At 41.0% G+C, this 27655-nt stretch overlaps 2 protein-coding genes across 3 annotated transcripts in view; one reads left to right on the top strand and one right to left on the bottom strand.

The window, feature by feature from the left end:
• ERH (ERH mRNA splicing and mitosis factor) overlaps nt 1-460 on the bottom strand; it is a 19177-nt gene extending 18717 nt beyond the window's left edge. The window contains exon 1 of the mRNA XM_006171513.3: nt 328-460. Coding sequence (XP_006171575.1) covers nt 328-330 — 3 coding nt within the window. The 5' untranslated portion in view covers nt 331-460. The remainder of the gene's footprint in view (nt 1-327) is intronic.
• Nucleotides 461-774: 314 nt separating this feature from the next.
• SLC39A9 (solute carrier family 39 member 9) overlaps nt 775-27655 on the top strand; it is a 59784-nt gene continuing 32903 nt past the window's right edge. The window contains exons 1-2 of one of the 2 annotated variants that reach the window (XM_006171512.3): nt 775-1321; nt 24188-24296. Coding sequence is in view for 1 of the 2 variants with exons in the window: in XM_006171511.3 (XP_006171573.1) it covers nt 1492-1587; nt 24188-24296 (205 nt within the window). In the remaining variant the exon portion in view is untranslated. Of the gene's footprint in view, nt 1588-24187; nt 24297-27655 lie in introns of both variants that reach the window. The other variant, XM_006171511.3, reaches the window with a different exon arrangement.

Genomic DNA, 27655 nt, shown 5'->3' with positions numbered 1-27655 from the left:
TTTGTTCCTACAGTCCATCAGAGCGTTTGGAGGGAAAGACCCCCATCCACACGCTCCCTTCCGCCAAGTAGCAATCGGAAGAAGGCGCATCCTCAGACTCACGCACGCCTCGCCCGAACCAGCAGGCGGGCGCGCGACGATAGGGCGGACCCGGGCTCTGGGGCCTAGAGCCAGGCCCGGCATCTCCGCGGCGGGAAGGGTCGACCCCACGAGCTGGAGGGACGAGAAGCACTACGCTCGCGCTGGAGTGCCGGGTAAGCGGTAAGATGTATGGGCCGGGGTCGCCCAGGATGCTGGGGTTCGGGTGGCCACTGAGGCCTTTCTCACCATCGCGCCAAACTCTCTTCACTGCAGCCTCTGCCGACACCGCCGCCACACACGAGCTTAGCCGCAACGCAGCCAACAGCCAATCCCCGCGATAGGAGCAGACGGAAGTCGTCGGAAGCGCAACGCGAAAGAACCTTTTGAGCCATAGAGACACTTCCGGCGGCTAGAGCAGACCTGACGCTACTTCGGCCATATTGGGTTAGGGTGGTGTGCTACGTAAGAGAATAATGTTTCGGAGCTTTATAAACAGTGTTTATTTTCAAGGCGCTGTCCTCTGTATTCTCGCTATTAGGCACACGGTCAAAGAGGTCAACACTACAGATAGCGAATCCAGTAAGCTTTCATTAGCCCCACTAAAAAATGGCGGCAATATGAGTGTCCTGTGCCATAGGTCGGTTGTAACCCGGAAGTGCCCTTCCAAAGGAGGGGGCGGTGAGGCAATCCGGAAGTGGATGCAATGAAAAGGTGCCACTTGGCGGCCATGGCAGCTGTAGTATCGCCGACTCCGGGTCAAGGCCCGGCGAAGTGGAGTACCATGGGCAGCTGCGGGTATAGGACAGAGGCAGCTTTGTATCAGCTTTGCTGCTGTGTCTCTAGGACCCGTCGTCAGAGACCTGCAGACCTTCCTTCCCTCTCCATTCTAGACTCGGAGGGGAGTTTGCAGGAACTGGTGGGCTGGTCCCAGCCAGAGGGTGATCACCGGCGGGGCTGCCTAAGGGAGACCCGGACGCCGAGAGAACTGGTTCCCTTGGGTTTTCTTCTTTTCCTGCTGCTTCCGGGAACGCTGTCTGTGGAGGGCTTGAGCCCGTTGTGCCACTCTCATAACGACAGTTGAAGAAATCGCTCGTTCGCACACATTTTCCCCTTTGACTTTTCTCATCTTTATTTAACCCACGAGAATCCAGTGACTGGCATCTGAGAACCTAGGGCTAGGACCTAAGATTGTTGGAAATTCTCGCAGGTGCTAAAATCAGCAAAAGGGGGCTGTCTCCAGGTACGTTCAAGAGAAGGGTGCCCCGTGAACAAATCTGGTGGGGAGGCCGAAAGAACTGGAAAGCCAGCTTGTTCTCTTGGAACTATCACACGTGATTAAAGAACCAAAGCACCTTTCAAAACCGCTGGAAAGTTGTGGTTTGGTGGTGGCGGGTGAAAAAGGAGGGCAGAATGGATGATTTCATCTCCATTAGTTTGCTGTCTCTGGCTATGTTGGTGGGATGTTACGTGGCTGGAATCATTCCCTTGGCTGTTAATTTCTCTGAGGTAAGGAACCTAATTTTCTGTCACCTGTCAGGATGGCGACTAGGAAGTGGTGATGTAGACTCATGAAGGATGCGTTCTCTTTGAGGAAGGCTATCTTTTAAAAAGAGCCATAACGTTTAATAAGAGAAATAAACCTTATATTCAGCACTGTAATTCATAACCTGGGGTTAGCTGATATATCACTGACGATTCTGGAGTATTCTGACTCCTCTGAAATTGCATACAAAACTGTGAGAATCCGTGTGTTTTCCTGGAGAGAGGTATTGTAACATTTATTTTGATTTCCAGAGGTTCTAAGGAATCAAAGTCCAGGTTGTTATCAAGAAAGTAAATGGAGCTTGTTATTTATCCATAGTTGAAATCGACATGGTAACTTCTCTTTTTGAAAAGACCAAACATACTTTTGTTTTAAATAATTATTTTTAAAAATTATTATTATTATTATTATTTTAATTGCTATAGGCCCTGTGTACTCACCAGAAGTGGAGGGATGGAGGTTGAGGGAGTGAGAAAGCAAGGCTCCAGGTCTGGAATGCAAACTGTGGTCAGCTGTATGAGAGTCCAGCACCTTGACCGCCATACCTCCTACTGGCCCTGCAAACCTGCTTTTTAAAGGGAATCTAAGTTTTTTTGGATACCTGTGCTAGAATGAATTTAAGACGAAAAACAATGAAGGAGAACATTAGAATGGAGTTTTTCAAATCTGTTTGCTTAGAAGTTATTGTAAAATAAATTTGGACATTTTAATTAATTTATTCAGTTTTTATTACTTGAACAAACATTAATGGGGGTGGGGAAGAAGAAAACACTGTTCAATGAAAATATAGATAGGTTCATTAGATTATCATAAAGAGTTCACAAAGTGCACATTGCTCAAAGTTTTTTGGGGGGTGGTGGTGGGGAGGGAACTATTAATGCATTCTGAGGGAGCAGGATTCCTGAGTTCTTCTTGGAATTTAGCAGTAAAATATTAGCAGTAAAATAGGCTCTGCCCTCAATGTCAATCCTGAACGTTTTTTCCAAGGAAAGTGACTTGAATTAGAAAGGAAAGATGTAGATGATGAGGGTGAGGCAGGCCTTGAAGAAACCTGAGAAAGTGGAGGCATTGCAGTGAAGAAAATAGTGGATGGGAAAGAGAGTGGGATGGAGCATTATTGAGAAAAAGTGAAGCCAAATGGAAGAGAGGCCTGAATTGTTGAGGTTCCTTTTCCATTTCCTATTTTTTTTTATCTGTACTTATACTAGTGTATGTTTTTTGTTTTTGAATACCTATATTACCTAACTTCATTTTTTTTAAGTGGGGTACAGACCGAGAAACTGAGAATCAGACAAATTGTGTAACTTAGGAGTGCGTGCAGTTACACTACAATCATCTGTGTTTTAAATCTAAATTGTTTTCTGATTCTTCACAGTTTTTAGCCACTCTGCCTCAGTGACAAAGGTACTTGGTATATGAACAAGCTACAGGTATACCAAATCTAGCCCACAGGCTTACTTTGTTAGATTAGCAGACTATTCAGTTCTGTTGTTATACCTGTAGTCTCTCAGGCAACAGGTGAACAGCTGAGTAGCAGCCCCTTGTCCTGTTCTGACTGTCCTAGTCTTCCTTGACCTGTGAAGCCTACTTCACTCATCTGGGTTACCTGCCTAATATAGTGTGAGCCTTCTGTCTTTCCTCTCATATAAACCTTATTTTCTTATAACTACATTAGAAATTAAGTTGACAGTTGGAGTGACTTTTGTAAGGTTTGGTTTGGTGTGTTTATTTAAAAACGTATTGAGATGGGTCCAGCAGATGTTTACATCGCTGGACTCTCACATGGCTAACCGCGGTTGGAGTCCCAGACCTGCTGGCTTGAAACTCACGCTGGACATATGTGCATGTATATCCATAAATCCTGAGAGGAGAATGGAGGAGAAGGGATTGTGGAATGGCCACCCCCTCTGGGGGGTGATTTCTGGCTTTCTGTCTCTCTGTCTCTCTGTCTCTCTTTCTCTGGCAAGCACATGCCTTATAGCAAAAACCTCTCTAGAGAAGAAGAAAACATATTGCAGTAACGTTTTTGAAGAATTATAATTAACTCAAGTTCACAACAGGTGAAACTTTTAATTTGCATAAAATGCTTAGACCTTTTACCAGTTTCAGATTTTTCTCAAACTGTCTTGAATGATTATTATAATATACAGTTATATGCTGTTTTCTTTTTCACATGAATAGTGTTGTTGACCAGGCCATTAATAAAGATAATTTATTATTATTAATATTGTTTGTGGCTTTTTAAGTTGATCTAGTAATTCTTGCTGTATGCCTTAAAATGCTATAAATCAGCATTCATAACATTTATTTATTACTACAGCAAGAGAAATGCTTTTAAACTATTAAAGTGAGAGCTGTATATAACTTAGGCAAAGATATTTTAGGATTCAACTGCTGTTTTCTATCTTCTACGAACTAAACATTTTCTCTAGTCAAATTATGCTGTTTTTAGAGACCAGTGTGTTAGTAATATGAAACCAGGGAGATGATAAATTGGTGAAACTGGGCTCAGCTGTGGCAGTGCAGGTGGACGAGCACTGCTATACGATGCTCGATGCTTGGGAAGCCCAGGGTGAGACCCTGAGCCAACCTGAACGGGCACGATGCAGTGGTGGGAGCTTTTGGTCTTAGCTGACTGTGAGACTAGACAGGGGATTACGATGTGGCAAAACTAAGTTAAAAATACTTCTTTCTTTCATAAGAAAAGAAGAACAAAAACCAACTTCAATCATGGGAGGCTGATAAGCACAATTTTTATCCTTAGCAAAATGGCTCCCTAAACTGCTATGTTGGCTAACAGACTTTCCTTTTAACAAAGACTAGTTTTTCTTAGGGACTAATGTTATTTATTAATAAGAGAACCAAGTAAACCTACTGTATTTTTTATTTTTTTGGAGAGGTTTTTGCTATAGGGCGGCGCGTGTGCTCGCCAGCAAGATAGACAGGCAGAAAGACAAAAAGTGAGAAATCACCTCCCAGCGGGGATGGCCACGCTGTATGCCCGGCATGAGTTTAAGCCACAAGATCCAGGACTCGAACTGCGATCGGCTACATGGGAGTCCAGCAGCATAGCCATTATGCCAACTGCTGGTCCCAAACCTACTGTATTTTAAAGTTCACTTTGTTGTTTTTTTTCTCCTAATTTTGCCAGAGGGCGCATGCATTCACCAAAGGGTAGAGGGAGAGAGCAAGCATTCCTCTCTGGTCTCTTCCTAATCCCCTCTACTTCACTATCCCACTGGACATGCACACACATGTGTCCACGGAGTTTGCCATGTGGGATCCAGCTGCTCCAACCACCAGGCCACAGGGCTGGCCCTAGTTCCTTTTTTTATGAATTATTTTATTTTAACTTTATTATTATTTTCTAATTTGACCAGAGAGAGACAGATAGAGAAAGGGAAAGTGAGAAAGGAAGCTACCAGGTCTAAGGCTTAAACCATGGTCGGCCATGTCCAACCACCAGTCCACCTGCTGACCCCCCCCTAGTTTGCTTTTATTTACATGAAAAGGTATGAGTTTTTTTAAAAGAAGTATTTATTTAAGTTTATTTATTTATTTTAATTTGACCAGAGAGGTACACAGAGAGAGAGGAAGCCACCAGGTCCGGGACTCAAACCATGGTCGGCCATGTGGGAGTCTAGTGCCCTTAACTACCATGCCACCTGCTGGCTCCAAGGTATGATTTTTATTCATATTCTTTTTTTTTTTTTTTTGAGGTTTTCGCTATAGGGCACATGCGCTCGCTAGACAGAGAGAGACATAGAGACAGAAAGCGAGAAATCACCCCCCGGGGGGATGGCCATGCCGCAATCCCTTCTCCTTCATTCTCCTCTCAGGATCTTAGGCACGCACGCACACGCGCCCGGTGTGACTTTTAAGCCACCAGGTCCGGAATGCGAACCGCAGTCGACTACGTGGGAGTCCAGCAATATAGCCATTACGCTAACTGCTGGTTCCCAATTGTTTTTGTTTTTGTCATAGGGTGTGTGGCCTGGCCAGAGAAAGACATGAGAGGGAAAGTGAAAACTCACCCACCAGAGGGGATGGCTATACTGCAGTCCCTTCTCCTCCATTCTCTTCCTGGGATTTTGAGCACGCATGCACAAATGCCCAGTGTGATTTTCAAGCTGCCAGATCCAGAACTGGAACCATGGTTGGCCATGTAGGAGTCCAGCATCTTAACCACTATACCACCTGCTGGCCCCTTTATTCATACTCTTAATCTTGCTACTACTTTGTCATTCAATAAATTTTCATTCAGAACTTCTCAGAGCAGGAATAAATGTCAGGTGATTAAAAAACTATGAGTTATGGTATGGATTATTATTTAGACATTTGTCTAAAATCAAGTAGTATAAACTTGCTATAGCAGTGGAGACCCCCTGCCATATCTGACCATCAAGAGGTTTTTGGGAATTGATTTTTCTACCACTTTCTCCAATACTCTCAAAACCATCTTTCTTAATACTTTTGTGATCTTCTTTCTTTCTTTCCTTTTGACCTACCAACAATTATCTTTTTTTTTTTTCCCTTTCCTAAATTTTTAGTTTTTGCTGTAGGTCTTCTGCACTCACCAGAGAGAGATAAAGTAAGAAAATCACCCCCCAGGGGAGATGGCCACACCACAGTCCCTTCCCTCCATTCTCCTTTAGGGATTTTGGGTACCTGTGCACACGTGCCTGGTGTGTTTTTCAAGCTACTGGGTCTGGGATTTGAACTGCGGTAGGCCGAATGGGAGTCCAGCACCTTAACCTCCACGTCACCTGCTGGCCTACTAACAATATCTTTATGCTAAGCAATTTATAAAGCAAAAGAAAAAGTATAATCTCTGATTCTCAGATGAAACTTTAACTATGATAACAGAGATGCTAATTTTTCCAGCGTAAGACGAAAAAAGCTAAATTTGTAAAGGACGCCAAAGCATGCTTTACACAGATGAAATTCTGTCTGGTAAAGGAGTCGGGTACACTAGCACTGTCTTGTATTTTTCATATTCAGTTGGTAGTGAGTTTTCTTTGACTCCAAGTTACAAAGCTGCATAAGTAGGTTGAGAGCCTGCATTGCATAGTATAAGCCCAGCTTAGCAGCTGCCCTGATTAATAACGTTAAGACAACACAAGGCCAGTATGGGATTTTAAATTGATCGTCTGAAGATCATTGTTTATCTGCTATCTGCACCTGTCTCCTCAGAGCTGGTAGCACCAACCTGTGTTTGTACCAGAGCTCTAGAGCACTGCTCCTCAAACTGTCTGGTAAAGGTCCAGTTTTTGTTTGGGTTCACTTTCTGTTCCAATCTAGACCAATAGATTTGTAAAAATGAAACACTAGGAAAATGAAATAGAAAAAGGACATACAATACGCAAGCTCAAATGTATTGTTATCAGATTCGATAGATATAACATTACTTCTATAATTGTAATAATCGTATCGCTATAGGAATTTCTAAAAGCTCTCTCTGTTTCCATACTTTTCTCACTGCAGACTAGTTTAGATTGTAATCCCACACTTTTCATGTTTTGAAACAGCATAAATCCATAAGTAGGCAGATGAAAGAGCTACTCTTAGAGTGATTTTAGAGGTTAGTATGATTTATAATGCACCAATTTAAGAAACTGTCTGAGACAGCTAAAGTAGTTCAAAATCAGTGTTGTTACTTGATCAAGCTATTGAACATTCAGGTTGCTTCTGTTAAGTGTACCTTATGGGATTGTTAGGAAGATGAGATGAAATCATATAAGCACAGGGTTTAACACTATGTTTACAGCATAATAAGAACTTTGAAAATGTTGAGGATTATTTTTAGTGCTGCCTACAAAAGCATAAGATTTTCATTTTTATAACTGCTCTGATTTATAACTTTTAAATCTTTTATTTGGGAATAGATTTCTTTTCTTTTTAAGAATTATTTTATTTAACTTTATTTATTTACTGACTTTAATTTGACCAGAGAGGGTCAGAGTGAGGGAGAGAGAGAGAGAGAGAGAGTGAGAAAGCAAGTGGCCAGATCTGGGACTCAAACCGCGGTCAGCCATGTGCGAGTCCAGCACCCTTAACCACTACGCCACCTGCCACCCCCGGGAATAGACTTCTAATAATGGGAAAGGTACTCTCCTCTATACCCTTACTAAATGTGGAAAATTCTCAGCAGTTTGTTTGGAATTCAAAGGTCCCGTTTTGGGGTTGGCATTTATATTCTTTATGAATATTGCACTTGCAGAGGCCTTTAGTCTCCCTGCTTTATAATATTTTCCTTAGTATTTAACTTTCTTTTCTTCATTATACTTATTTTCATTTTAAGCTTTATTTTGCCATTTCATGTTTTTGTTTTTGAGAGTGCACGGGATAGAGAGAGGTATTTTTTTGACAGTCTCACTATCCTGTGATCCCCTGCCCCAGTTTCCCAGTTAACTAGGATTAAAGGTACTTACCATCATGCCTGGCCTGTTAGAGTCCAATTGGTCTGGGACCTGAATCCAGGCCTGCTATGGGTTTGGTTCCTGGGCTTCGTATGTAGCCCTAGCCTTGCACACTAGAGCTCTACCACTTGTGGTATTGCAGATGGGCCTGTTTTATTTTGTATGTGAGAGAGAAAGGGGTATTTTGAACACACCATGTTGCCATCTTTCTGCCCCAGCCTCCCAGTTAGCTGAGACCACAGGTGTGCGTCACTGTGTCTAGCCTGTGTAGGGTGGGCTGAGAGGCCTTTCATGCAGCCAGATTCAGCCACTGTACAGTGTGACACCTTCCCAGCTGGGCCAGCTTTCATCTTTCAGTTTTGTTTTGTGGGGCCAGCCCCTTAGCACAGCAGCGTGACCATGCCCTATGGCCAATGGGGGGGGTGGTGCTTTCTCTCTCTCCCTTTCTCTTTCTGTCTCTGGTGAACACATGTGCTCTCTGGCAACTAAAAAAAAAATCAAATTTTGATTTGTATCTCATTATACTAACTGACTTATAGGATCTTTGGGGGCTTGAGTTATCACCAAATCAAAGGTTAATTGTGACCAAGGCACATATTTATTCAGTATGCTATTTTTTTTCTTTCCTTCTTCCATGAGTAGGACAAAGAGAGACAAGCAACCCTAACAGGGTTTTCACTGTACAGGACACTCCCAGTTTCAACAGCCCTTAGCACAGGCACACCTTTACCTGGTGTTTCCAGGGGGGCTCTCTAGGTGCAAACCTAGACCCTTCCCACGCGGGTCAGCTTTGCACTGCCTTACCATTGTCTACCTTGCTCCCATTGGTATCCTTTTTCTTTAACAGTTCTCTTTGAAGTAGATTTGGCAGAGTTGATTTTAAAAGATTTTTGCATTTTCTGGTGTGTTACTCTTTTATTCTCTTATGATAATAAGATAGATTTTACATATTTAGAATCTCATTTCTATATTCCAACTTTTTTTTTTTTTGGAGAGGTTTTTGTTATAGCATGCGTGCACTCACCAGAGAGAGACAGAGAGACAGAAAGTGAAAAATCACCCCCCAGGGGGGCTGGCCATGCCACAATCCCCTTGGGATCTTGGGCATGCACTCACACGCACCTGGCATGAGTTTAAGCCTCCAGGTCTGGGATATGAACCGCGGTCGACTACATGGGAGTCCAGCGACAGCCATTACACCAACTGCTGGTCCCTCTATATTCCAAGATTTTTAAATTTTGGAATCTCAGTTAATTTATCTATACTTGGGAAACAGCCAGTAACTATTTCCTTAGACTTATCTTGTGTGGATCTTTGGTGAAACCAGGTTTGCGTCAGATAAAACCTGGATAAAGTCTAATTCAGTATTGTTTACCTGGAAAGGTTTCTTTTCTCCAGGATACCATATGGGTAAATTAAGACTTATTAGGTACCCTCCCCTATTGCCCTCACCCCATCCATAGTCTAGTGACTGAGAGTCCCCTATGGCTGAACATAGAATCTTGGCCCTAGCCACTTGAAAAGCATGCTGGTGCTTGTGCATGTGTGCACACAATCCCAACAGGGTGGAACAGTGGAGGAGAAAGGATTGGCATGACCACACCCCTTTGAGAGGCACATCTGTCTTTCTGGTGAGTGCACACATCCTTTGGAAATTAAAAAAGAAAAAGAAAAGGAAAGAAAAAATACTATAATATTGTTAATAGCTACTGTTAGGACTGTTAGACTATTAATCCTCAGGACAAGATTATGAGATACTGTTTAATCTAACTTTAAAAGTGGGCAGACTCAGGCTTGGAGAGGGCACAAACTTTGGGAGGGGTGGGATGTGAAACTAAGTCCATTTGGTTCCCAGGGCTAAAGCTCTTGACCACTAAATGACACTGCCTTAAGTAATGAACTGTAAAAAAGGAATGAAAATACGATCTGTCTGAATTGGTACCTTTAGCTCCCCAGATTTAGAACACTGGTAACATTAACCTTTTACCTTCCACAGTTTTTCTCATGCTTAGTGCCTTTTCAGTGTAGGGGAACTTGTAAACCTCAGAGGTAAACAATCTCCAAGTACCACTGAAAACCTGTAAGAAAGAACTGAGTAAGTCTTAGATGCCCTTTAAATTAATACCTGCCAAACTGGAATCTAAAGTAGTTCCCATTTTGAACTATCCAAGATTAATTTCACACTTGACATCCTCATGGTTTTGTCAATTTGCAATTGTGCTGTTCAGGAAGTGACATTCTTCTTGAAAGAAGAAAACCTGAAACAGATTCAGAACATTCATGTTTGTCATAGTCTTAACCTCTCCTGTACTTGAAGAATTTAGAGAGAACACTTTGATGATAACAAGATTTAAGATCCCTTAAAATTCTGTTTGGAATTTCAGATAGCTGGTTTGTTTGTTTGTTTGCTTTTAAGGTTTTTGCCATAGGGTGTGTGTGCTCACTGGAGAGACAGATAGACAGTGAGAGGGAAAGTGGGAAATCATCCCCAAGGGGGGCTGGCATGCTGTAATATCTTCTCTTCCATTACCCTCCTGAGATTTTGGGCTTGCACGCACGTGTACCCAGTGTGATTTTCAAGTTCTTGGGTCCAGGACTCAAACCACAGTCAGCCATGCAGGAGTCCAGTGCCTTAACCACCATACTACCTGCTGCACCCAAATACTGGCATTCTTAAAACCTGAGATGGTGGGGCCAGCAGGTAGTATGGTGGTTAAGGGCACTGGATTCCCACATGTCTGACAGTGGTTTGCTTCCCAGACCTGGTGGTTTTCTCTCTTTCTCTCTTTCTTTCTCTGGTCAAATTAAGATAAATAAGTGAAGTTAAATAAAATAATTCTTAAAAATAAGACAAAACAAAAACCTGTGATGGAATTATAGAAATCTCAAATCCTCCTTGAATACAAATGTATTCTAACTTTGAATACAAATGATTTCTAACTTTATTGAAGTAAAATAGAAATAGGTATTGAGCTGAGAATCTCTTCTTCCCCAGTTATATGGATTTTTTTTTTTTTGAGAGGTTTTCGCTATAGGGCACATGCCCTCGCCAGACAGAGAGAGACAGAGAGACAGAAAGCGAGAAATCACCCCCCAGAGGGGATGACCATGCCACAATCCCTTCTCCTCCATTCTCCTCTCGGGATCTTGGGCACGCATGCACACGTGCCCGGCGTGAGTTCCAAGCCACCGGGTCTGGGACGCGAACCGCGGTCGACTACGTGGGAGTCCAGCGACATAGCCATTATGCTAACTGCTGGCTCCTCCCAGTTATATGGATTTAAGTGATAAGGTCTTGGAGTTAATTATTTGTTATAAAACCTTATGTTTATCTGGGACAGTTTTCTATAACCAAAATATTTTGCCCCAATATTCAAGGTACTTCCACACATTGTTGAAAGAATCCTTTCATTGCTTTTTTTCTTTTTAAATTATCTTAGAATTTTAAAATTTATCATGAAATGGAATTGATATTTTTTTCATGTGCAATTGTATGATTTTTTTTCCCCCGAGAGTTTTTTTTTTTTTTTTTTTTTTTTTTTTATCTTTGAGGGTTGTGTCTCACAAAGAGACAGAGAGATAGAAAACGAGAAATCACCCTCTCAGGTGGGATGGCCACGCTGCAATCCCTTCTCCTCCATTCTCTTCTTGGGATCTTGGGTACACATGCACACGTGCCCAGCATGAGTTTAAGCCACTGGGTTCAAGACTCGAACCACGGTCGACTACATGGGAGTCCAATGACATAGCCATTACGCTAACTGCCGGTCCTGCAGTTGTATGAGTTTTTTGTTCTAATTTTTATCTTTTATATTCATGATAGAGCATACATACACACACACGATTGAGAGATGAGCACACTCCACCATTTCTGGTCACACTGAGATCCTCTTCCTTTAGTCCTCCACCCAGTCGATCCTGGGCTGGTGTGTTTCAGGCTGACGGTGTCAGGGACTCAAACCATGGTCACCATGTGGAACCTGGCTTCTCTTGAACAACGCATTACCACTGTACCACAGAATGGTTTGACAGGCAAATTGGAGAAAGAAGACAGATACTAAAAGCACAAAAGTAAACAATGAAATGGGTCTTGTCAAGAAGCAATTTAGCGAAGTGTTGAAGACAGTAGATTCTGGAGTTAGAATTACATAAGTGCAGATCGTAGCTCTGTCCTTCACTGGCTGTGTGAGCCTGGGCAGATTACTTGCACTTTCTATCCCTCTGTCTCTTCATCTGTAAGTGGGGAAAATGGAAGTACTTAGCTCACAGGATTGTTGTAAGGATTAGATGAGTTACTATATGTGAATAAAATGAGTGTAATAGAATATCCCAGTGTCGTAAGCACTTAATAAATGTTCGTTATTGTAAAAGATGAAGGAGAAGAATATCGGTAGCATCTCTTGTGTGGAACCTGGCCATCCAGAAGCCTCATTACTCTAAAGGGACAGAAAGTCTGAGAGTAGTCAGAGCCTAAAGAGCAAGCATTTTATTTGCTCCCTACTGGTCTTGGCTCTCACTTGGCTCCTGGGCATCTTTTTTATGTACTTCCAGTAGGCTAGTGGGACCATCTATCAATTTATTGCCTCTGGGCTCCAAATCACTCTTCATTGACTACCCTACAGAATGTACCTGGGCCTTTTAAATATTTTTCCTCTGCCAGCTGGCATGATATTAAGCTTTGTCAATAAAGATTCTGGAGAGAAATTGTAAGAGAAAGGGGTTTTCTTTCTGGATTTTGGAATGCTTGCTCAGCAGACTCCTAGGTGGTTTCTCTGGCACCGAATCCTGCAGCACGAGCAGCCTCCCCAATGTCTAGCTCCTGCAGTATACCCCAGCACAGGCTCCTGCAATGCATAGACTTCTCCAGTCCCCAGCTAGACTTTTCCTGTGCCTGGCTCCTGCACCATGGATGCCTTTGCATGCCTCAGTCCTGTCATGCACACAGTTGCTCCAGCACCCAGCAATTAGTAGTTTCCATTGGCACCCCTTTGGCAGTTTTATAGGAGTCTTTCTCCAAGTGAGACCCATTCCCATGAACAGCTTTCCCTTACACTCTTCAGTGCAGATTTCCAGCAAATCCCACCAGCACAGCACCACAGAAGCTTCTCTGCCATTCTGTGAGCCCCACCTGTTGGATCTCAGCCTTTGTGGAGCCTTTTTTTTTTTTGAGGGGGGGGGTTTACTATAGGGCGTATGCGCTCACCAGAAAGACAGAGACAGAGAGGTAGAAAGTGAAAAATCACCCCCCAGGAGGGATGGCCACTCCGCAATCCCTTCTCTTCCATTTTCATGTCAGGATCTTGGGCACACACGCACACGCACCCAGCATGGATTTAAGCCACCAGGTCTGGGACTAGAACCACGGTCGACTACATAGAAGTTCAGCGACATAGCTATTATGCTAACTGCTGGTCCCTTTGGAGCCTTTTTTTTTTTTTTTTTAGAGGTTTAGACAGAGACAGAAAGTGAGAAATCATCCCCCAGGGGGTATGACCACACCGCAATCCCTTCTCCATTCTCCTCTTGGGATCTTGGGCACGCACGCACACGCGCCCGGCGTGAGTTTTAAGCCACCGGGTCCAGGACTCGAACTGCGGTCAACTACGTAGGAGTCCAGCGACATAGCCATTATGCTAACTGCTGGTCCCTGTGGAGCCTTTTTTTGAGCACTCTACTCTCAGTCCTAGGGTGGTAGCTGTTCTTTATGTCTGCTATTTTTATATTTTTCAGAGTTCTTAGTAGTGATTTCTTACTACTCCAGTTCTCTGATAGAGTTATTTTTTAGTGATTTCATGTTATTCTAGTCCTCTAATATAGTTGTTTTTATAGATTGAACTTGCTCTTCAAATTAGTTAACAATTTCTTTTCCAGATTGGGCCCTGACTGATATAACAGCTAGGTAATTGATCATAAAGTCGAATAATTTCTGAGGCTAAACAGGGTACTGGGCCTGCAATAAACCGAAACACTCCCCATGTTATGATACATGACAATTGACCTTCAGTGTAAGTGCGTAGGGGAGTCAGTTGGGGGCGTGGTAAGAACTGTGGTCAATTGACCATCACGTGCTGTTTGATGACTTTGGCTCTAGGGTTGCCATATCTTTCTTTTTTATGAAGCAAGAATTCTGGCTTTTTATATGAAATCTCCTGAATTTTACACTTTGGCTACTTACTCAAATATTACATTACTGTGTGGATGAAACAATCCATGCTTGTGAGTTGCCAGTCTACAGCCTCTGGATGGGACTGAGTCCCAAACCCTCTGCAGTTCAGTTTGGAATTCCAGATAACAAGCAGTAGTGCTACAGATAGATGCACACTAGAAACAGCCAACTAGCAGGGGTGGGGGAACAAGTAGAGATGAATCACAGCATGACAGGGGGACTGGGGGAGTCTGAAAACACTTCAAACCATTACCAACGCTCAAAGCACAGTTGCTTAGAACCACTTCGTAAAGGATAAAACATCTTTATATTCACAGTAGGGGCATTGTGCACCCTAATGTGATCATGGTACAATAATAATAATAGCTGTAGTGCTAACTTGTGTCAGGTTCCGTGTTGATTTTGACAGCAACCTTGAAAGGGAAGAATTCTTGTCCTGTTTGTAGATAAGAAAACAGCCTCAGAGTTTAGTAAGTACAGAGTCACTACTTGTCTAGCCTCTAATTAAAACAAATGTTTTTTTTTTTTAAGGTTTGGCTATCCAATGGAGGCAAATTTGTGGAAAATTTAGGAAATTATGATAATGTATAAAAGCTAAATAAAATTTTATAACATCGTACCATCCGGTTAAAATCACTAGTGACATTTTTGTCCCTTTCTATTATTTTTTCTCACTTCTTTACATTTTTAATATGGTTGATTTTGTGATATGCATATAATTTTACACTTCCCTTTTGTTTACCTGGTGATATGTCTTAAGCATTTTCCTTATTAAAAACTTCCTAGGCATTTTTGTCGTAGTTGTTTGCTATAGGGAACGTGGGCTTGAGGGAGAGAGACAGAGAGCTAGAAAACAAAGGTAAGAAATAACCCCCAGGATCCAATCTGGAAAGAGAAATCATAAAGTAATTTAAAAAGCAAAAGTTTAATCTCCTCCATTTTCCTCTCAGGATTTTGGGCATGCAGGTACACATGCCTGGTGTTTTTCAAACCCCTGGGTCCAGGACTTGAACTGCATAATCTGCCATGTGTGGCTGTATCCCATAGCAGCCTTCTTAATCTCCATGCTACCTGCTGGCCCTCTCTAGACATTTTTAATGACTTTATTGTATTCAGTTATTCTATGTACTGACATTTTTATCGTGTTTGTTTTCAATTTTTTGTCATGATAAGTGTTGAATAAATACTTCCTTGTCTAAAGTTATAACTGTATCTCAGATTCTTTCCCCAGAGGTAGAATGACAGGCTCAAAAGACCTAACTGTTTTTAAGAAAGTTCTCAATCTTTATTACCAACTTTTTAAATTGCATTTTTTCCAATAAATGCAAAAGGCGCTATGTTCTCAAAAAAAAAAAAAAACACATGGAGTATTACTATGTTTATTTTTTTAGTGGATATTTTCCTTAGATAGAGCATGTGTGCATGCATGAGAGAGAGAGATTGAGAGAAGAGCACCCTCCACAGTATCTGGTCATGCCTGGATCCCCATCCTCCACTCTGTCATTTCTTGGGAATGTCCACACTTGCCAGTCAAGTTTCAGGCTGACTGGGTTGGGGACTCAAACCGTGGTCTCTGTGTGGGATCTGGCTTCTCTTGAGCAGTCTGCTACTGCTGCATCATGGAGCAGGCCCTCATTGTCTATTTTTTAAAACTTTACTAATTTGATATAAAATGTATTTTTATTATTTTGATTTACTCAGTTCATTTAGACTCCTTTTGTATCAATGATATATCTATTGCCAGTGTTTCCTCAGGTTCTTAACTAATGGATTTTTGTTTTGTTTTTGTAGTTAACAGAATAATCTTGTCATGGATTTCCTCTGTGTATATTTGTGCAAAAAAAGAGAAACATGTTACTCTTATTTTCCAAGATTGGAGGAGATGGCAATAGTAAAATACTTGCTTGCTCTTATAAGTAACTTTTGTGTCAAGTGAATTAGGAAAGGAGAAGCCTGTATTCCACTGGCAAAATGGCAAATATTATAGCATTGTTCACTTGAAATTTTATCTTAAGTGCCTGGGTTTGGTTTTGTTATTGTTATTCCGGATGGGAGTTCTTAGAAGCTTTTTCTGTGTGCTGCTGGTGTTGTGGAAGTTACAACACTTACTCTGCCCAGTGTGCTGTCTTCCTCCCCCAGTCACAGTTCTAGTAGTCGTCCCTTACATAGGAGGGCTCTGAGGCAGAGGGAGGTTAAAGAACTTGCCTAGGTTCATGATCAGCTGCTACTTAAAGTCAACAAGATTTGGGGCATCTTGTTTTAGTCGTTTTGTGTATATTTGTTTGTGTGTGTGTGTGTGTGTGTGTGCGCGTGTGTTGTTTTTGAGAGAGATTTTTGCTATAGGGCATGTACACTTGCTGGAGAGACAGAAAGCAAGAAATCATGGTGGGAGTGGGGGCCGGTGGGGGTGGTGGTGACCACACTACAGTTCCTTCTCCATTTTCCTTTTGGGATTTTGGACATGCATGTCCATGCGCCCAGCCAGTTTTAAGCTGCTGGGTCCAGGACTTGAACTGCAGTCTACTATGTGGTAGTCCAGCGACATAACCATCTTGCCATCTGCTGGTCCCTGGTCATAAGGTCTTAAGAACAAAAATTAGATCTAAATGTTCTTCATTACCTGCTACTAACACTTAGTAGCAGATACTGTAGTGTCTAAGTTGAAAGCAGGTTTATTTGTAAGACTGTGAAGATCTTTTTTTTTTTTCCTAAACAAGAATTACTCCATACCCTGTGAGGATTTTATGTTTTCATTCCCTAGAGCTTTGAAGGGATCATTTTTAAAATGAGATAAATCTTTGATTTAAAAAAAAAAAATTTTTTTAGGAAACTAGTTGATACTGTGAGCACTAAAATGGGCATGATGAACAGAGAATCGAAATACACTATTTCAGTATTAAAAGCTTTTTAAATTATTGGCTTATATTTAGTTGAATCAATTTGTTGACTGTTTCTATAAGTGCTAAAAGAAAAACCACTTACGTACCTTGGTGCCTGCCAAGAGAATTAACTGACTCAAAGCTTTGCACTGATAGTTAATGGCATTGAGAACAAGCTGTTGTCTTAATTAATACATCTGGTTGATCCTTTGACTCAGTCAAACTACAACTGTGAAATTCTAAAATGAGAGAACATAAAACCAGTGGCATTGCACAGTTCATGTCTCTCTTGAGCAAATGTTTCATTTCTCTGAAATGAAACGATTGCTTTGGGAACTCTCTTTTCATCTTGAACTACACTTTGAATTTGTAGTTCTTCATTTAAATACAGCCTCTTAGTGATTTACCATAAGCAAAGGAGAGAACCTGTCAGCATTTTGTTAACTTTGATATATATGTGCACAATTTGAAATTGAATGCCAGATTGTGTGGAAAGAATACAGCCATACAGATACCACAGAGCTGTATCTTTAGTGCTTAAATAAATCAGATTGAGTCTAAAATGATTTAAGTAGCTAAGAGGTTTTTTTTGAATAAAAGTCAAAGCTGTATCCCATAGCAGCCTTGTTTATTTTTGCGACCACTGGCTCTCGTCATCCAAAGTGTTGCTGCTGGAATATTGGTCATAATTAAAAGACTAATAGACATTTATCAAGCTGATAAGTTTTCTAGGACAATTTTTACATCACATTATTGAAGACTGAAGCAATGAACAAAGTTTTGAGCTCCTTGAAAAAAATACAAGTCATCGAAGAAATTTGCGTTAAGGAGAAAAGACTAATAGACATTTATCAAGCTGATAAGTTTTCTAGGACTATTTTTACATCACATTATTGAAGACTGAAGCAATGAACAAAGTTTTGAGCTCCTTGAAAAAAAAAAATACAAGTCATCGAAGAAATTTGCATTAAGGAGACAAATGAGGCATTCTCTCACATTTACTGTCGTGGAAACTTGTTATGGTTCTTCAAATGTCTTTGTATACCTCTTGAGCCAATAATAAATTCTGAATCAACTAATCACTAAAAATTATTATTTTTTCTCCCTGTGGAATGTGTATTGTTTTGTTTTGAATTTTGCCAGTGTGTGGGGGGAGAGAAAGTGAGAAAGCACCCCCCCCTTGGGGAACAGGCACACCACAGTCCCTTGTCCTCTATTTCTCCCTACTTTCGGGAATTTGGGCACAAGCATGTATGCCTGGCATGTCTCTATAGCCACCAGATCAGGGGCTCAGGCCATGGAATTGGCCTTCAAGGATCCAGTCACCTTAACTGCCATGTCACAGCCTGGCTCGTTTTATTTTTTAAGACAAGGTCTTCCTATGTCATAACCCCTCCTTCAGTTTCTCTTGAGTAGCTGGGACTACAGTGGTGTGCCACTGTGCTCAGTTCCTAGGGTAGGTCAGGAATCAAACCAGGGCATCCCATGTGGCCTCAGCCTGCCAAATAGCTGTATCCATTGTGTCCTCTCTAGCTGGGCCTGAAAATTCTGATAAAGTCACACACGTAAGTAATGCGTTAGGCCTATTTCCCAGCACAAGTATTCTGAAGCGCTTCTACTGCACTGCTGTATTTGTTTATATCACAGCTAATGAAGTCACAAGTGCCAAGTCCCCAGTACCTGGCATGGTGCTGGCATTTAATTAATTCTTTCAGTAAATATTTAGAGAGAAACTGCTATGTGTTGGCTATTATCCTATAAACTGAAAACTCAGCGGCAAATTAAAAATCTCTGCCCTGAGTTTTTGGGGAAAGTGGCTACAGAGACAGTGAACATAGTGTGCAGTGGGTATTTAACTTCATTTGGTGAATAAATGTGTTGTACTTAATTTGGAACTGAAAACCTAATACAGCGTAGTCACCCCTCAGTGTTCGTGAGGGTCTGGTTCCAGGACCCCTCACAGATACATAAATCCTCAGATGCTCATGTCTCTTATATAAAGTGACAGTCCAGTTTGTGTTCCATACCCTGGAATGCAGAACCTACAAAAGTCAGTCCTGTGGATGTCCAGGGCCAGCTGTAATTTAACCTCACCTTGCTTGTTTTCTAAGGAAATAATACAGAGCTGAGTTAGTTCACTCAAGTTTACTTTGATGATGATCTCTTCTACTGATTCTAAAATTCTTTATTTTTACATTATTTCAAAATTGCTAGAAGAGAGGATCTTAAATATTCCCAACACAAAGTAATGATAAATGTTTGAGATGATGGATAAGCTAATAACCTTGTGATCATTTACACACTATATCCCTGGATTGAAAAAATACACACTGTGCCCTATAAATACATACTCGTTATGTGTCAGTTGAGAAAAACCCACTAAACTAATGTGTGGTAATAACACTAGAACAGTGGCTGTCTTGAATGAGTGGAGATGGGGAGGGGTGGGAGGTGGGGGCAGGGAGTATACAATTATTAATGAAGCTTTTATAAAAGTACTTGTACAGTTTTTTTGTGGACAGACGTTTTCATTTCTTTTGGGTAAATATCCCAAAGTGGAATGCTGGTTTACCTTTGTAAGAGACAGCCAGTTTTCCAAAGCAGTTACACTATTTTATGCTCCTTCCAGCAATGGATGAAAGTTCCGGTCTCTACAACATTGTCATGTTTAGCATTGTCAGTCCTTTCTGACAACTGTGAAAAGTGTGAGAGGTATTTCATGTAGTTTTGGTTTATATTTTTCTGATGACTACATGATATTGAGCACCTTTTCATGGATTTACTGGCTCTTCATACATCTTTTGTGAATTATCTGCTTAGTGTTTTACAACTATATTTTATAGTGTAGCCTCTTGTTATTGCATTGTAGAAGTTCTTTATATTTCTTTTTGTTTGTTTGTTTTTGCTATAGGGCATGTGTGTTCGCCAGAGAGACAGAGAAACAGAAAGTGAGAAATCATCCCCCAGCAGGGATGGCCACTCCGAAATCCCTTCTCCTCCATTCTCTTCTCGGGATCTTGGGCACGCACACACATTCGCCCAGCGTGAGTTTAGCCACCAGGTCTGAGACTCGAACCGTGGTTGACTATATGAGAGTTCAGCGACATAGCCATTACACTAACTGCTAGTCCCAGTTCTTTATATTTCTAACTCAAGTCCATTGTCAGTATCCTAGACCTGGGCTCCCCAGACTCTGAGAAGGAGATTTATATGCAGGAACTTTACTGGGGAGTGCTCTTGGGAGTAACACCTGTGAGATAATGAACAGGATTAAGCAGATAGAGAAGGTGAAACATAATTCAGTTGCAGTAGAGGCCTCAGCTCACTCATGGCCTGCTCTGGATGCCCTTCAGAAATATCCTGAATTGAGACAAGTAGTTCAGGCATAATACCTCTTTCCACACAGCCCCAGAGGACTGTTACTGGATGAGGACTGCCCTGGAGGATGAGGTATAACCTCAGGGTAGTTTAACCTCACCCTTCTTGTCTTCTGAGGAAACAGAAGTGTGCACTTGTGGGGGTGGTGTCGGGGAGAGAAAGTGAGAAAGCACCCCACCCCCCTTGGGTGTATTTCCTCTACAGATACACATACTGTGACTATTTTCATACCCTGGGTAGCTGGTCTGTCTGTTCTCTTATAGACCAGCATACATTTTAGATTTTGATGGTGATTTTTTTTTTTATGGTGCTGGGTTTTCATTGTTGTTTGTTTGTTTTTGTATCATTACTAAGAAAATCTGCCAATCTTAACATTGCAAAGATACTCTTCTGCATTTTCTTCTAGAAGTTTTTGAGTTTTAGGTCTTGTATTTAGGTGTACAATCTCTCAAGAAATCATTTTTATGTATGATGTGAGCTACCACCCAAACAACTTATGAGAGCAATCAGCTCTTCTCTTTTAGGTGCATCCCTTTTATCATTTCTCATCTTCCCTTAGTTTGCAAAGCAGGGGGATCTTTCATTTCTATTTCCCAAAGTAGAGCATGCTCAGAATACTGACAAGATAGTTTTCTTCCCTAGCAGTTTATTCATTAGTTTGAATTGTGGAGTTATGAAACCAAGTCCCTGAAAGGAAATGGTATGTTCAGTCCAGTTCAGTTTTACCTTGATTTTTGTATTTCCTTAGGAATGATATTTTATATTCATGAGTTTTTTTTTTAATAAAGATGACTTTTATGAATTAGAATAATGAAAAGACTAATTAATTGCCATCTACACAGAGTAGAGCTGTTTTTTATGTTGTGTTCTCCCTACTTTGACAGTTGTCTGTAATAAATGCTATGATTACTGGCAGGTGACATGGTGGCTAAGGTGCTGGACTCCTGCATGGCCGACTATGATTCAACTCTTGAATGTGGTGGCTTGCCCGCTCACTTTCTCTCCTTTTCTCAAATAAAAAAAATAATAAAAACAAAATTAAATATTTTTTAAAATAAATAAAAAATAAATGGCTATGATTAGCAGTTTTGGGGAGAGGGGAGTTAGTAAACTAGAAAAGACAATATTAGAATAGCTCAATATTGGGGACCAGCAGGTGGCGTGGTGGTTAAAGCGCTGGACACTCCCACATGGCTGACCATGGTTCAAGTCCTGGACCTGACGGCTTGCTTTCTCACTTTCCCTCTTTCTCTCTCTTTCTTGTGTGTTCCTCGCTGGTCAAATTAAAAAAAAATTATGAATAAATAAAATAAAACAAAATAATTATTTTTAAAAAAAGAATAGCTCAATATTAAATAGTAAAATAATAAAACTGATTATTTGGTGTCATTTTTGTGAAATATTTAATCACTTTCTTCTATTGCCTCCTACATCTTCACAAGACATAGAAATATACTTTGGGTTTTTTTTCTAAATTATTTATTTAATTTTATTTATTTATTTATTTATTTATTTATTATTATTATTATTATTCAGTTTGGCCAGAAAGAAACAGAAACATACAGAGAGGGGAGTGATAGTGAGAAAGAAAGCCACTGGGTCTGGGACTCAAACAGTGGCAGGCATGTAAGCACCCAGTGCCCCAGCCACCGTGCCACCTGCTGGCCCCAATGTAGAAATACTCTTATTTTACAGAAGAAAAATTGCAGTACCAGGGTCCTGGAGTCAGTTCCGTCTCCCTGGCTAGTGCCCTAACCACTCTGTATCTTCACAACACTGTAAGTTCATAGGTAGCCAGTGACCATTCTGAATTCATGAACACCTAACTTGGCCTGTGTGTTGTGGAGGGAGAATTCTCCTTTTGCTATCCAGCAGGTATTAGTTGCTGTTGATATTATAGCTGCAGTTCCCTCTTTTTCAACAAAGAGACATTTAGATATAGGTCCCTTTCCTTCTTTCCAAACAAGGTGCAGATAGTTTTAATCAGCCTTTCAGCTAAGAACCCATTTTCTCAGAGAGAGTATTTATAAGAACTAGTTAGGCCCCCAACCTCATGGTTGAAAGTTCTTTAGTATACCAGAGGTGCTATAGCTACTATTGTTTTTGCTAACCTAACCTCATAAAGGAAAATGAAACAGAAGGATGAAATGTATGATACCAGTTAATTCTTCTAACTTTAAAAAACTAGAATTATTTTTATTTAACTTTATTTATTTACTTTAATTTGACCAGAGAGGGACAGAGCAAGAGAGAGAAGCGAGAGAGGGGAGAAGAGTAAGCAAGTTGCCAGGTCTGGGACTCAAACCATGGTCGGCCATGTGGGAGTCTAGCGCCCTTAGCCACTATGCCACTGCTGGCCCCAATTATTACAGCTTTTTTATAAGCTACATATATAGTTGCTCCTTTATACTTTTAAGATCATCTTTCATACTTGTAAGATCTCAGCCATATTAGGTATACTACTGCTTTAAGAAACTTCGAAACTTAATCTAGTATATTTTGTATGACAGGAAGCAGTATGTCAAAAAAACCTGGATTAAAAAAACAAAACAAAACAGTATTAAATTGGATTAAAACCATAGGAGAATCCTAGTATTGACACCTAGAAAATATATTCTCTCATTGTATGAGTAATCCATGTTCAGTGTAGCTAAATTATAAATATTTTATATTCTATCTGTATATATAAATACTTTAACAATTAATACATGATTACCCATACATATTGTTTGCTATCACCTTTTTTCTTTTTTTTAAATTTATTTTATTTTATTTATTCATTCATTTATTTTTTAGTTTGACCAGAGAGAGACAGAGGGTAAGAGTGAGAGAGAGAGGAAGTGAGAAAGCAAGCCACCAGATTCAGGATTCAAACTCTGGTCAGCCATGTGGGAGTGTCCAGCGCCTTAACCACCACACCACCTGCTGGTCCCCAACCTTTTTTCTTTTTTGAGAGGTTTTTGCTATAGGGTGCATGTGCTCGCCAGAAAGACAGAGAGAGAGACAGAGAGCAAGAAATCACCCCCCAGGGGGGATGGCCACACCGCAGTCCCTTCTCTCGGGATCTTGGGCACACACACACATGTGCACGGCATGAGTTTAAGCCACCAGATCCAGGACTCGACCACGGTTGACTGCTTGGGAGTCTAGTGACATAGCCATTATGCCAACAGCTGGTCCCACCATCACCTTTTTTCTCATAACAGTATGAATCATAATTTTCCAAGTCTGAATGCTTTGGTGCAGTGATGTAGTATTATCAATAGCTTATTTAGCCAGTCTCCTTTTTGGACATTATTTTCAGGTCTGCACTCTTCATAGATGACATCTTTGCATAATTTCTTCTTAGGATGAATTTCTAGAACTGTTATTTTTGGATCAAAGAATTTATATTTTTGAAAATTTAAACTGCCATATTGTGGTCCAGAAAGGTTATAGCAATTCACATTTTTTGCAGCTTAGGCAAGAGTACTCATTTCTCCCTGTCATGGATAGTAGACATTTCCCCACATCATTGCCAAATTGGCCAATTAAAAAATGGCATCCCTGTTTTAATTGACATTAATTACTTAAGAGGTTGACAAGTTTTCATGTTCACTGGCCATCGTAGGTGTTGGTTTCACAAATGAACAGCTCACAGTCTTGATTACAAATACTTCAGGAACTTTTCCCCACTCATTAATCTGTCTTCTCAGTGGTTTCTTTTGCTTTTTTTTTCCAGGAGCGCCTGAAGTTGGTGACGGTTTTGGGAGCTGGCCTTCTCTGTGGAACTGCATTGGCAGTTATTGTGCCTGAAGGAGTACATGCACTTTATGAAGACATTCTTGAGGGTGAGAAAGAGAAGAGCCTTATTTGAGACATGTTATTAACTTGGAGGGTTGGCAGGAAACACCATGTTAATTTTTTCTGAACATAATTCATGTTTACCGTAGAATTCTACCCTGAGTTCTTAGCGGCATCTATGGACTTCTTTGACATTTAACACTTCTTAGCAGTTTGTGGATTGAATGCCTCAATTCATGAATAGTATACTTAATGTTTATTTACAATAATATATGAATTCTAGTGTAATAAGTATGATAGTTCTTTTTTAATGCCCACTCAAAAACTTTTAGAGTCAACATGATAGTGGTTGTAGTTTAGTGTTCTTTAATTTAAAAAAAAAATGTAGATATGTATATTTGGATTTAAGGACCTTTTTAGAATAAACTTAGTAGATAATTGGTGAGCACCCATGCAGTAAAGTAAAAATGAAAGAGGCCTTTCCTGACCCTAATAACAATAAGCAGAGACAGTTATCAGGGTATGCGAGAAAATGCTCGCTCACCAGCTAAGTAATTTGGCCCTTCACACCAGCTTGAAAGCCTGCTTGTTTTACATATGTGCCCCAGCAAAATCAAATTACTGCCTGTCAAGAAACTTCACAGTTATCTGTGAACGACTAAAACTGCAACTGTTAAGTCAGTGTGCTAAATCCTCAAATGCTAAGAGTCTACTGGGTGTTAAGAATAGTAGAAAAGTAGGCACCTTCCAAATTTATTAGATAACACTATAAAAAAATACCTTTTCATATCTTGGTAGAGGAAAGGAATTGTCCTTTATGCAATATGAGGATGCTCTTATGTCAGGGGTATGGATCAGGCATAGTGGTGTTTGGTGGGCAGAGCAGTGGCAAATGTTATATATGAGGATTGTGGGCGTTTTGTTGCAAAGTAGGACGGGCTGAGGGTTGGTCGGCTTTAGGGGGAAAGAATAACAAATCAGGATCCCTGAAACAAGGGCTACTTTTATTTTGGTCACACATCTCTCTTACCAGGTGGAAAATGATTTACATACACTATTCCTCTGATTTACTGTTTATAAGACACTCCCCTAAAATAGACAGATCTGAAGTCTGAAATGTAAATTAAATATATGATCAATATTTTCTTTCATATCCTAATGGATCATCTTTTTTTTGGGGGGGAAGGGAGTTTTTGCTATAGGGCGTGTGCACTTGCCTGAAAGATAGAGAGAAACAGAAAGCAAGAAATCATCCCCCAGGGAGGACGGCCCATGCCACAATCCCTTCTCCTCCCTACTCCTCTCGGGATCTTGGGCATGCACGCACATGTGCCTGGTGTGAGTTTAAGCCACCAGGTCCAGGTCTCAAACTGAGGTCAACTACATGGGATTCCAGCAACATAGCCATTACACCAACTGCTGGTCTCACCTAATGGATCATCTTTAATATTGGGGGGGGGATGATTATTCTGCTATAGAAATCACTGTCTTTGTGTACTAGAAAACATTCAGAATATAACTAAATAGACAATTTAAAATGCTTCTACTTGGCTTTGGAGGTAAGAAAGAATTATGGGTGGCAGTTTTTTTTGTTTGTTTGTTTTTGTTTTTGAAGAGAGATTTTTGCTATTGGTCGTGTGCACTTGCCCAAGACAGAGAGACAAAAAGCAAGAAATCACCGACCCCCTGGGGGGCTGGTCATGCTGCAGTCCTTCTCCTTCATTCTCCTCTCATGATTTTGGACACACATGAGCACCCAGCATGAGTTTTAAGCTGCTAGGTCTGGGACTCGAATTGTGGTCAGTTATGCATGAGTCCAGCAATGTTAACCATTATGCCATCTGCTGGTCACAGCAGTTTTTTTTCCCCCAAGGAAGCATTTTATTTGTATGTGTGTATTATATCCCAAGAAAAAAAAATCCCAGGATTTTCCCTCCTGTATGTTTCCATTTTGCTTCTTCACATTCCATGATGCCAGCTGAGGTTGTCAGTACAGTGAAACCAAACTGAGGCAATGGGGGAAGATTATTCTGCCATTTCTCTAGATCTTTGAGTTGCACATCAAATCTGGAGCTGATCACTCCATACTTATTTAACCTGCTGGTAAGGTTCACAGCAATTTTTCCAGCTCTGTGGTCGTCAGTGATTTCAAATTCGCCAATGTAATCGTGCTTCATCACAATTAGACACCAGACAGTGACTTTGGAGCACGGCCTAATAAGAAGCTGGCGTTTGCCTCTCTTTTCAGCATCGCTGATGCCCTTGAGGGCATCAGCCTCTTGAGACGTTCATGTGCATCATTATGGCGGCACAGAAAGATGGCAGAAAGCCCGACAGTTTTTTAAACTTGCCTGATGATAAGAATTTCTTCAGGGAGAGAAGCATTTATTTAAAGAATTATTTTATTTAACTTTATTTATTCATTTGTTTATTTCAGTTTGATCGGAGAGGGAGAGAATGTGTGTGTTGGAAAGAGAAAGTGAGAAAGCAAGCCACTAGGTCTGGGACTCGAACTGTGGTCAGCCATGTGGGACTCCAAAGCCTTTAACCACCACACCATCTGCCAGCCCCTATTTTTTTAATTGTTGAGAGGTTTTTGTCATAAGGCGCATGTGCTCACTAGAGAGAGACAGAGACAATGAGAGAGAAAGTGAGAGATCACCCCCAATATCAGGGATAGCCACTCTGTAATCCCTTTTCCATTCTCCTCCTGGGATCTTGGGCATGGGCAGGTGTATGTGCCTGTTGTGATTTTTTTTTTTTTTTTTTTTTTTTTTTCCTGCTGTGATTTTTAAGCCACCAGTCCGGGACTCAAACTGTAGTGGATTATGTGGGAGTCCAGCGATGTAACCACTAGACCATCTGCTGGCCCCAATAACTAAGTCTTTAAAAGAAAAAATGCATATATAGTTCTTTTTTTTTTTTTTTTTTTTTTTGGAGAGGTTTTTTTTTTTTCGCTATAGGGCGCGTGCGCTCGCCAGACAGACAGAGAGAGACATAGAGACAGAAAGCGAGAAATCACCCCCCAGGGGGGATGGTCACGCCGCAGCACGCCGCAATCCCTTCTCCTCCATTCTCCTCTCGGGATCTTGGGCACGTACGCACACGCGCCCGGCGTGAGTTTTAAGCCACCGGGTCCGGGACGTGAACCGCGGTCGACTACGTGGGAGTCCAGCGACATAGCCATTACGCTAACTGCTGGTTCCCCATATATAGTTCTTGACCCCCGCCCTCAACCTAAACTACTGAGTCAGACTCTCCAGGGAAGAGGCATAGGACTATCTTCTCTTTTTTTTTTTTTAGGCATATTTGTTTTCCTTCTTTCCTGAAAGAAGCTGCACACATGTGAGAGACAGGCACCCTCAATAGGGTCTTGTCATGCTATGATCCTTTTTTTCCATTCTTC

This window comes from Tupaia chinensis, unplaced genomic scaffold, assembly GCF_000334495.1.
Source record: "Tupaia chinensis unplaced genomic scaffold, TupChi_1.0 Scaffold149686_1, whole genome shotgun sequence".
In the NCBI taxonomy this organism is placed as follows: domain Eukaryota; kingdom Metazoa; phylum Chordata; class Mammalia; order Scandentia; family Tupaiidae; genus Tupaia; species Tupaia belangeri.
Note: the sequence above shows the minus strand (reverse complement) of the source record. Positions and strands in the feature narration are given on the sequence as shown.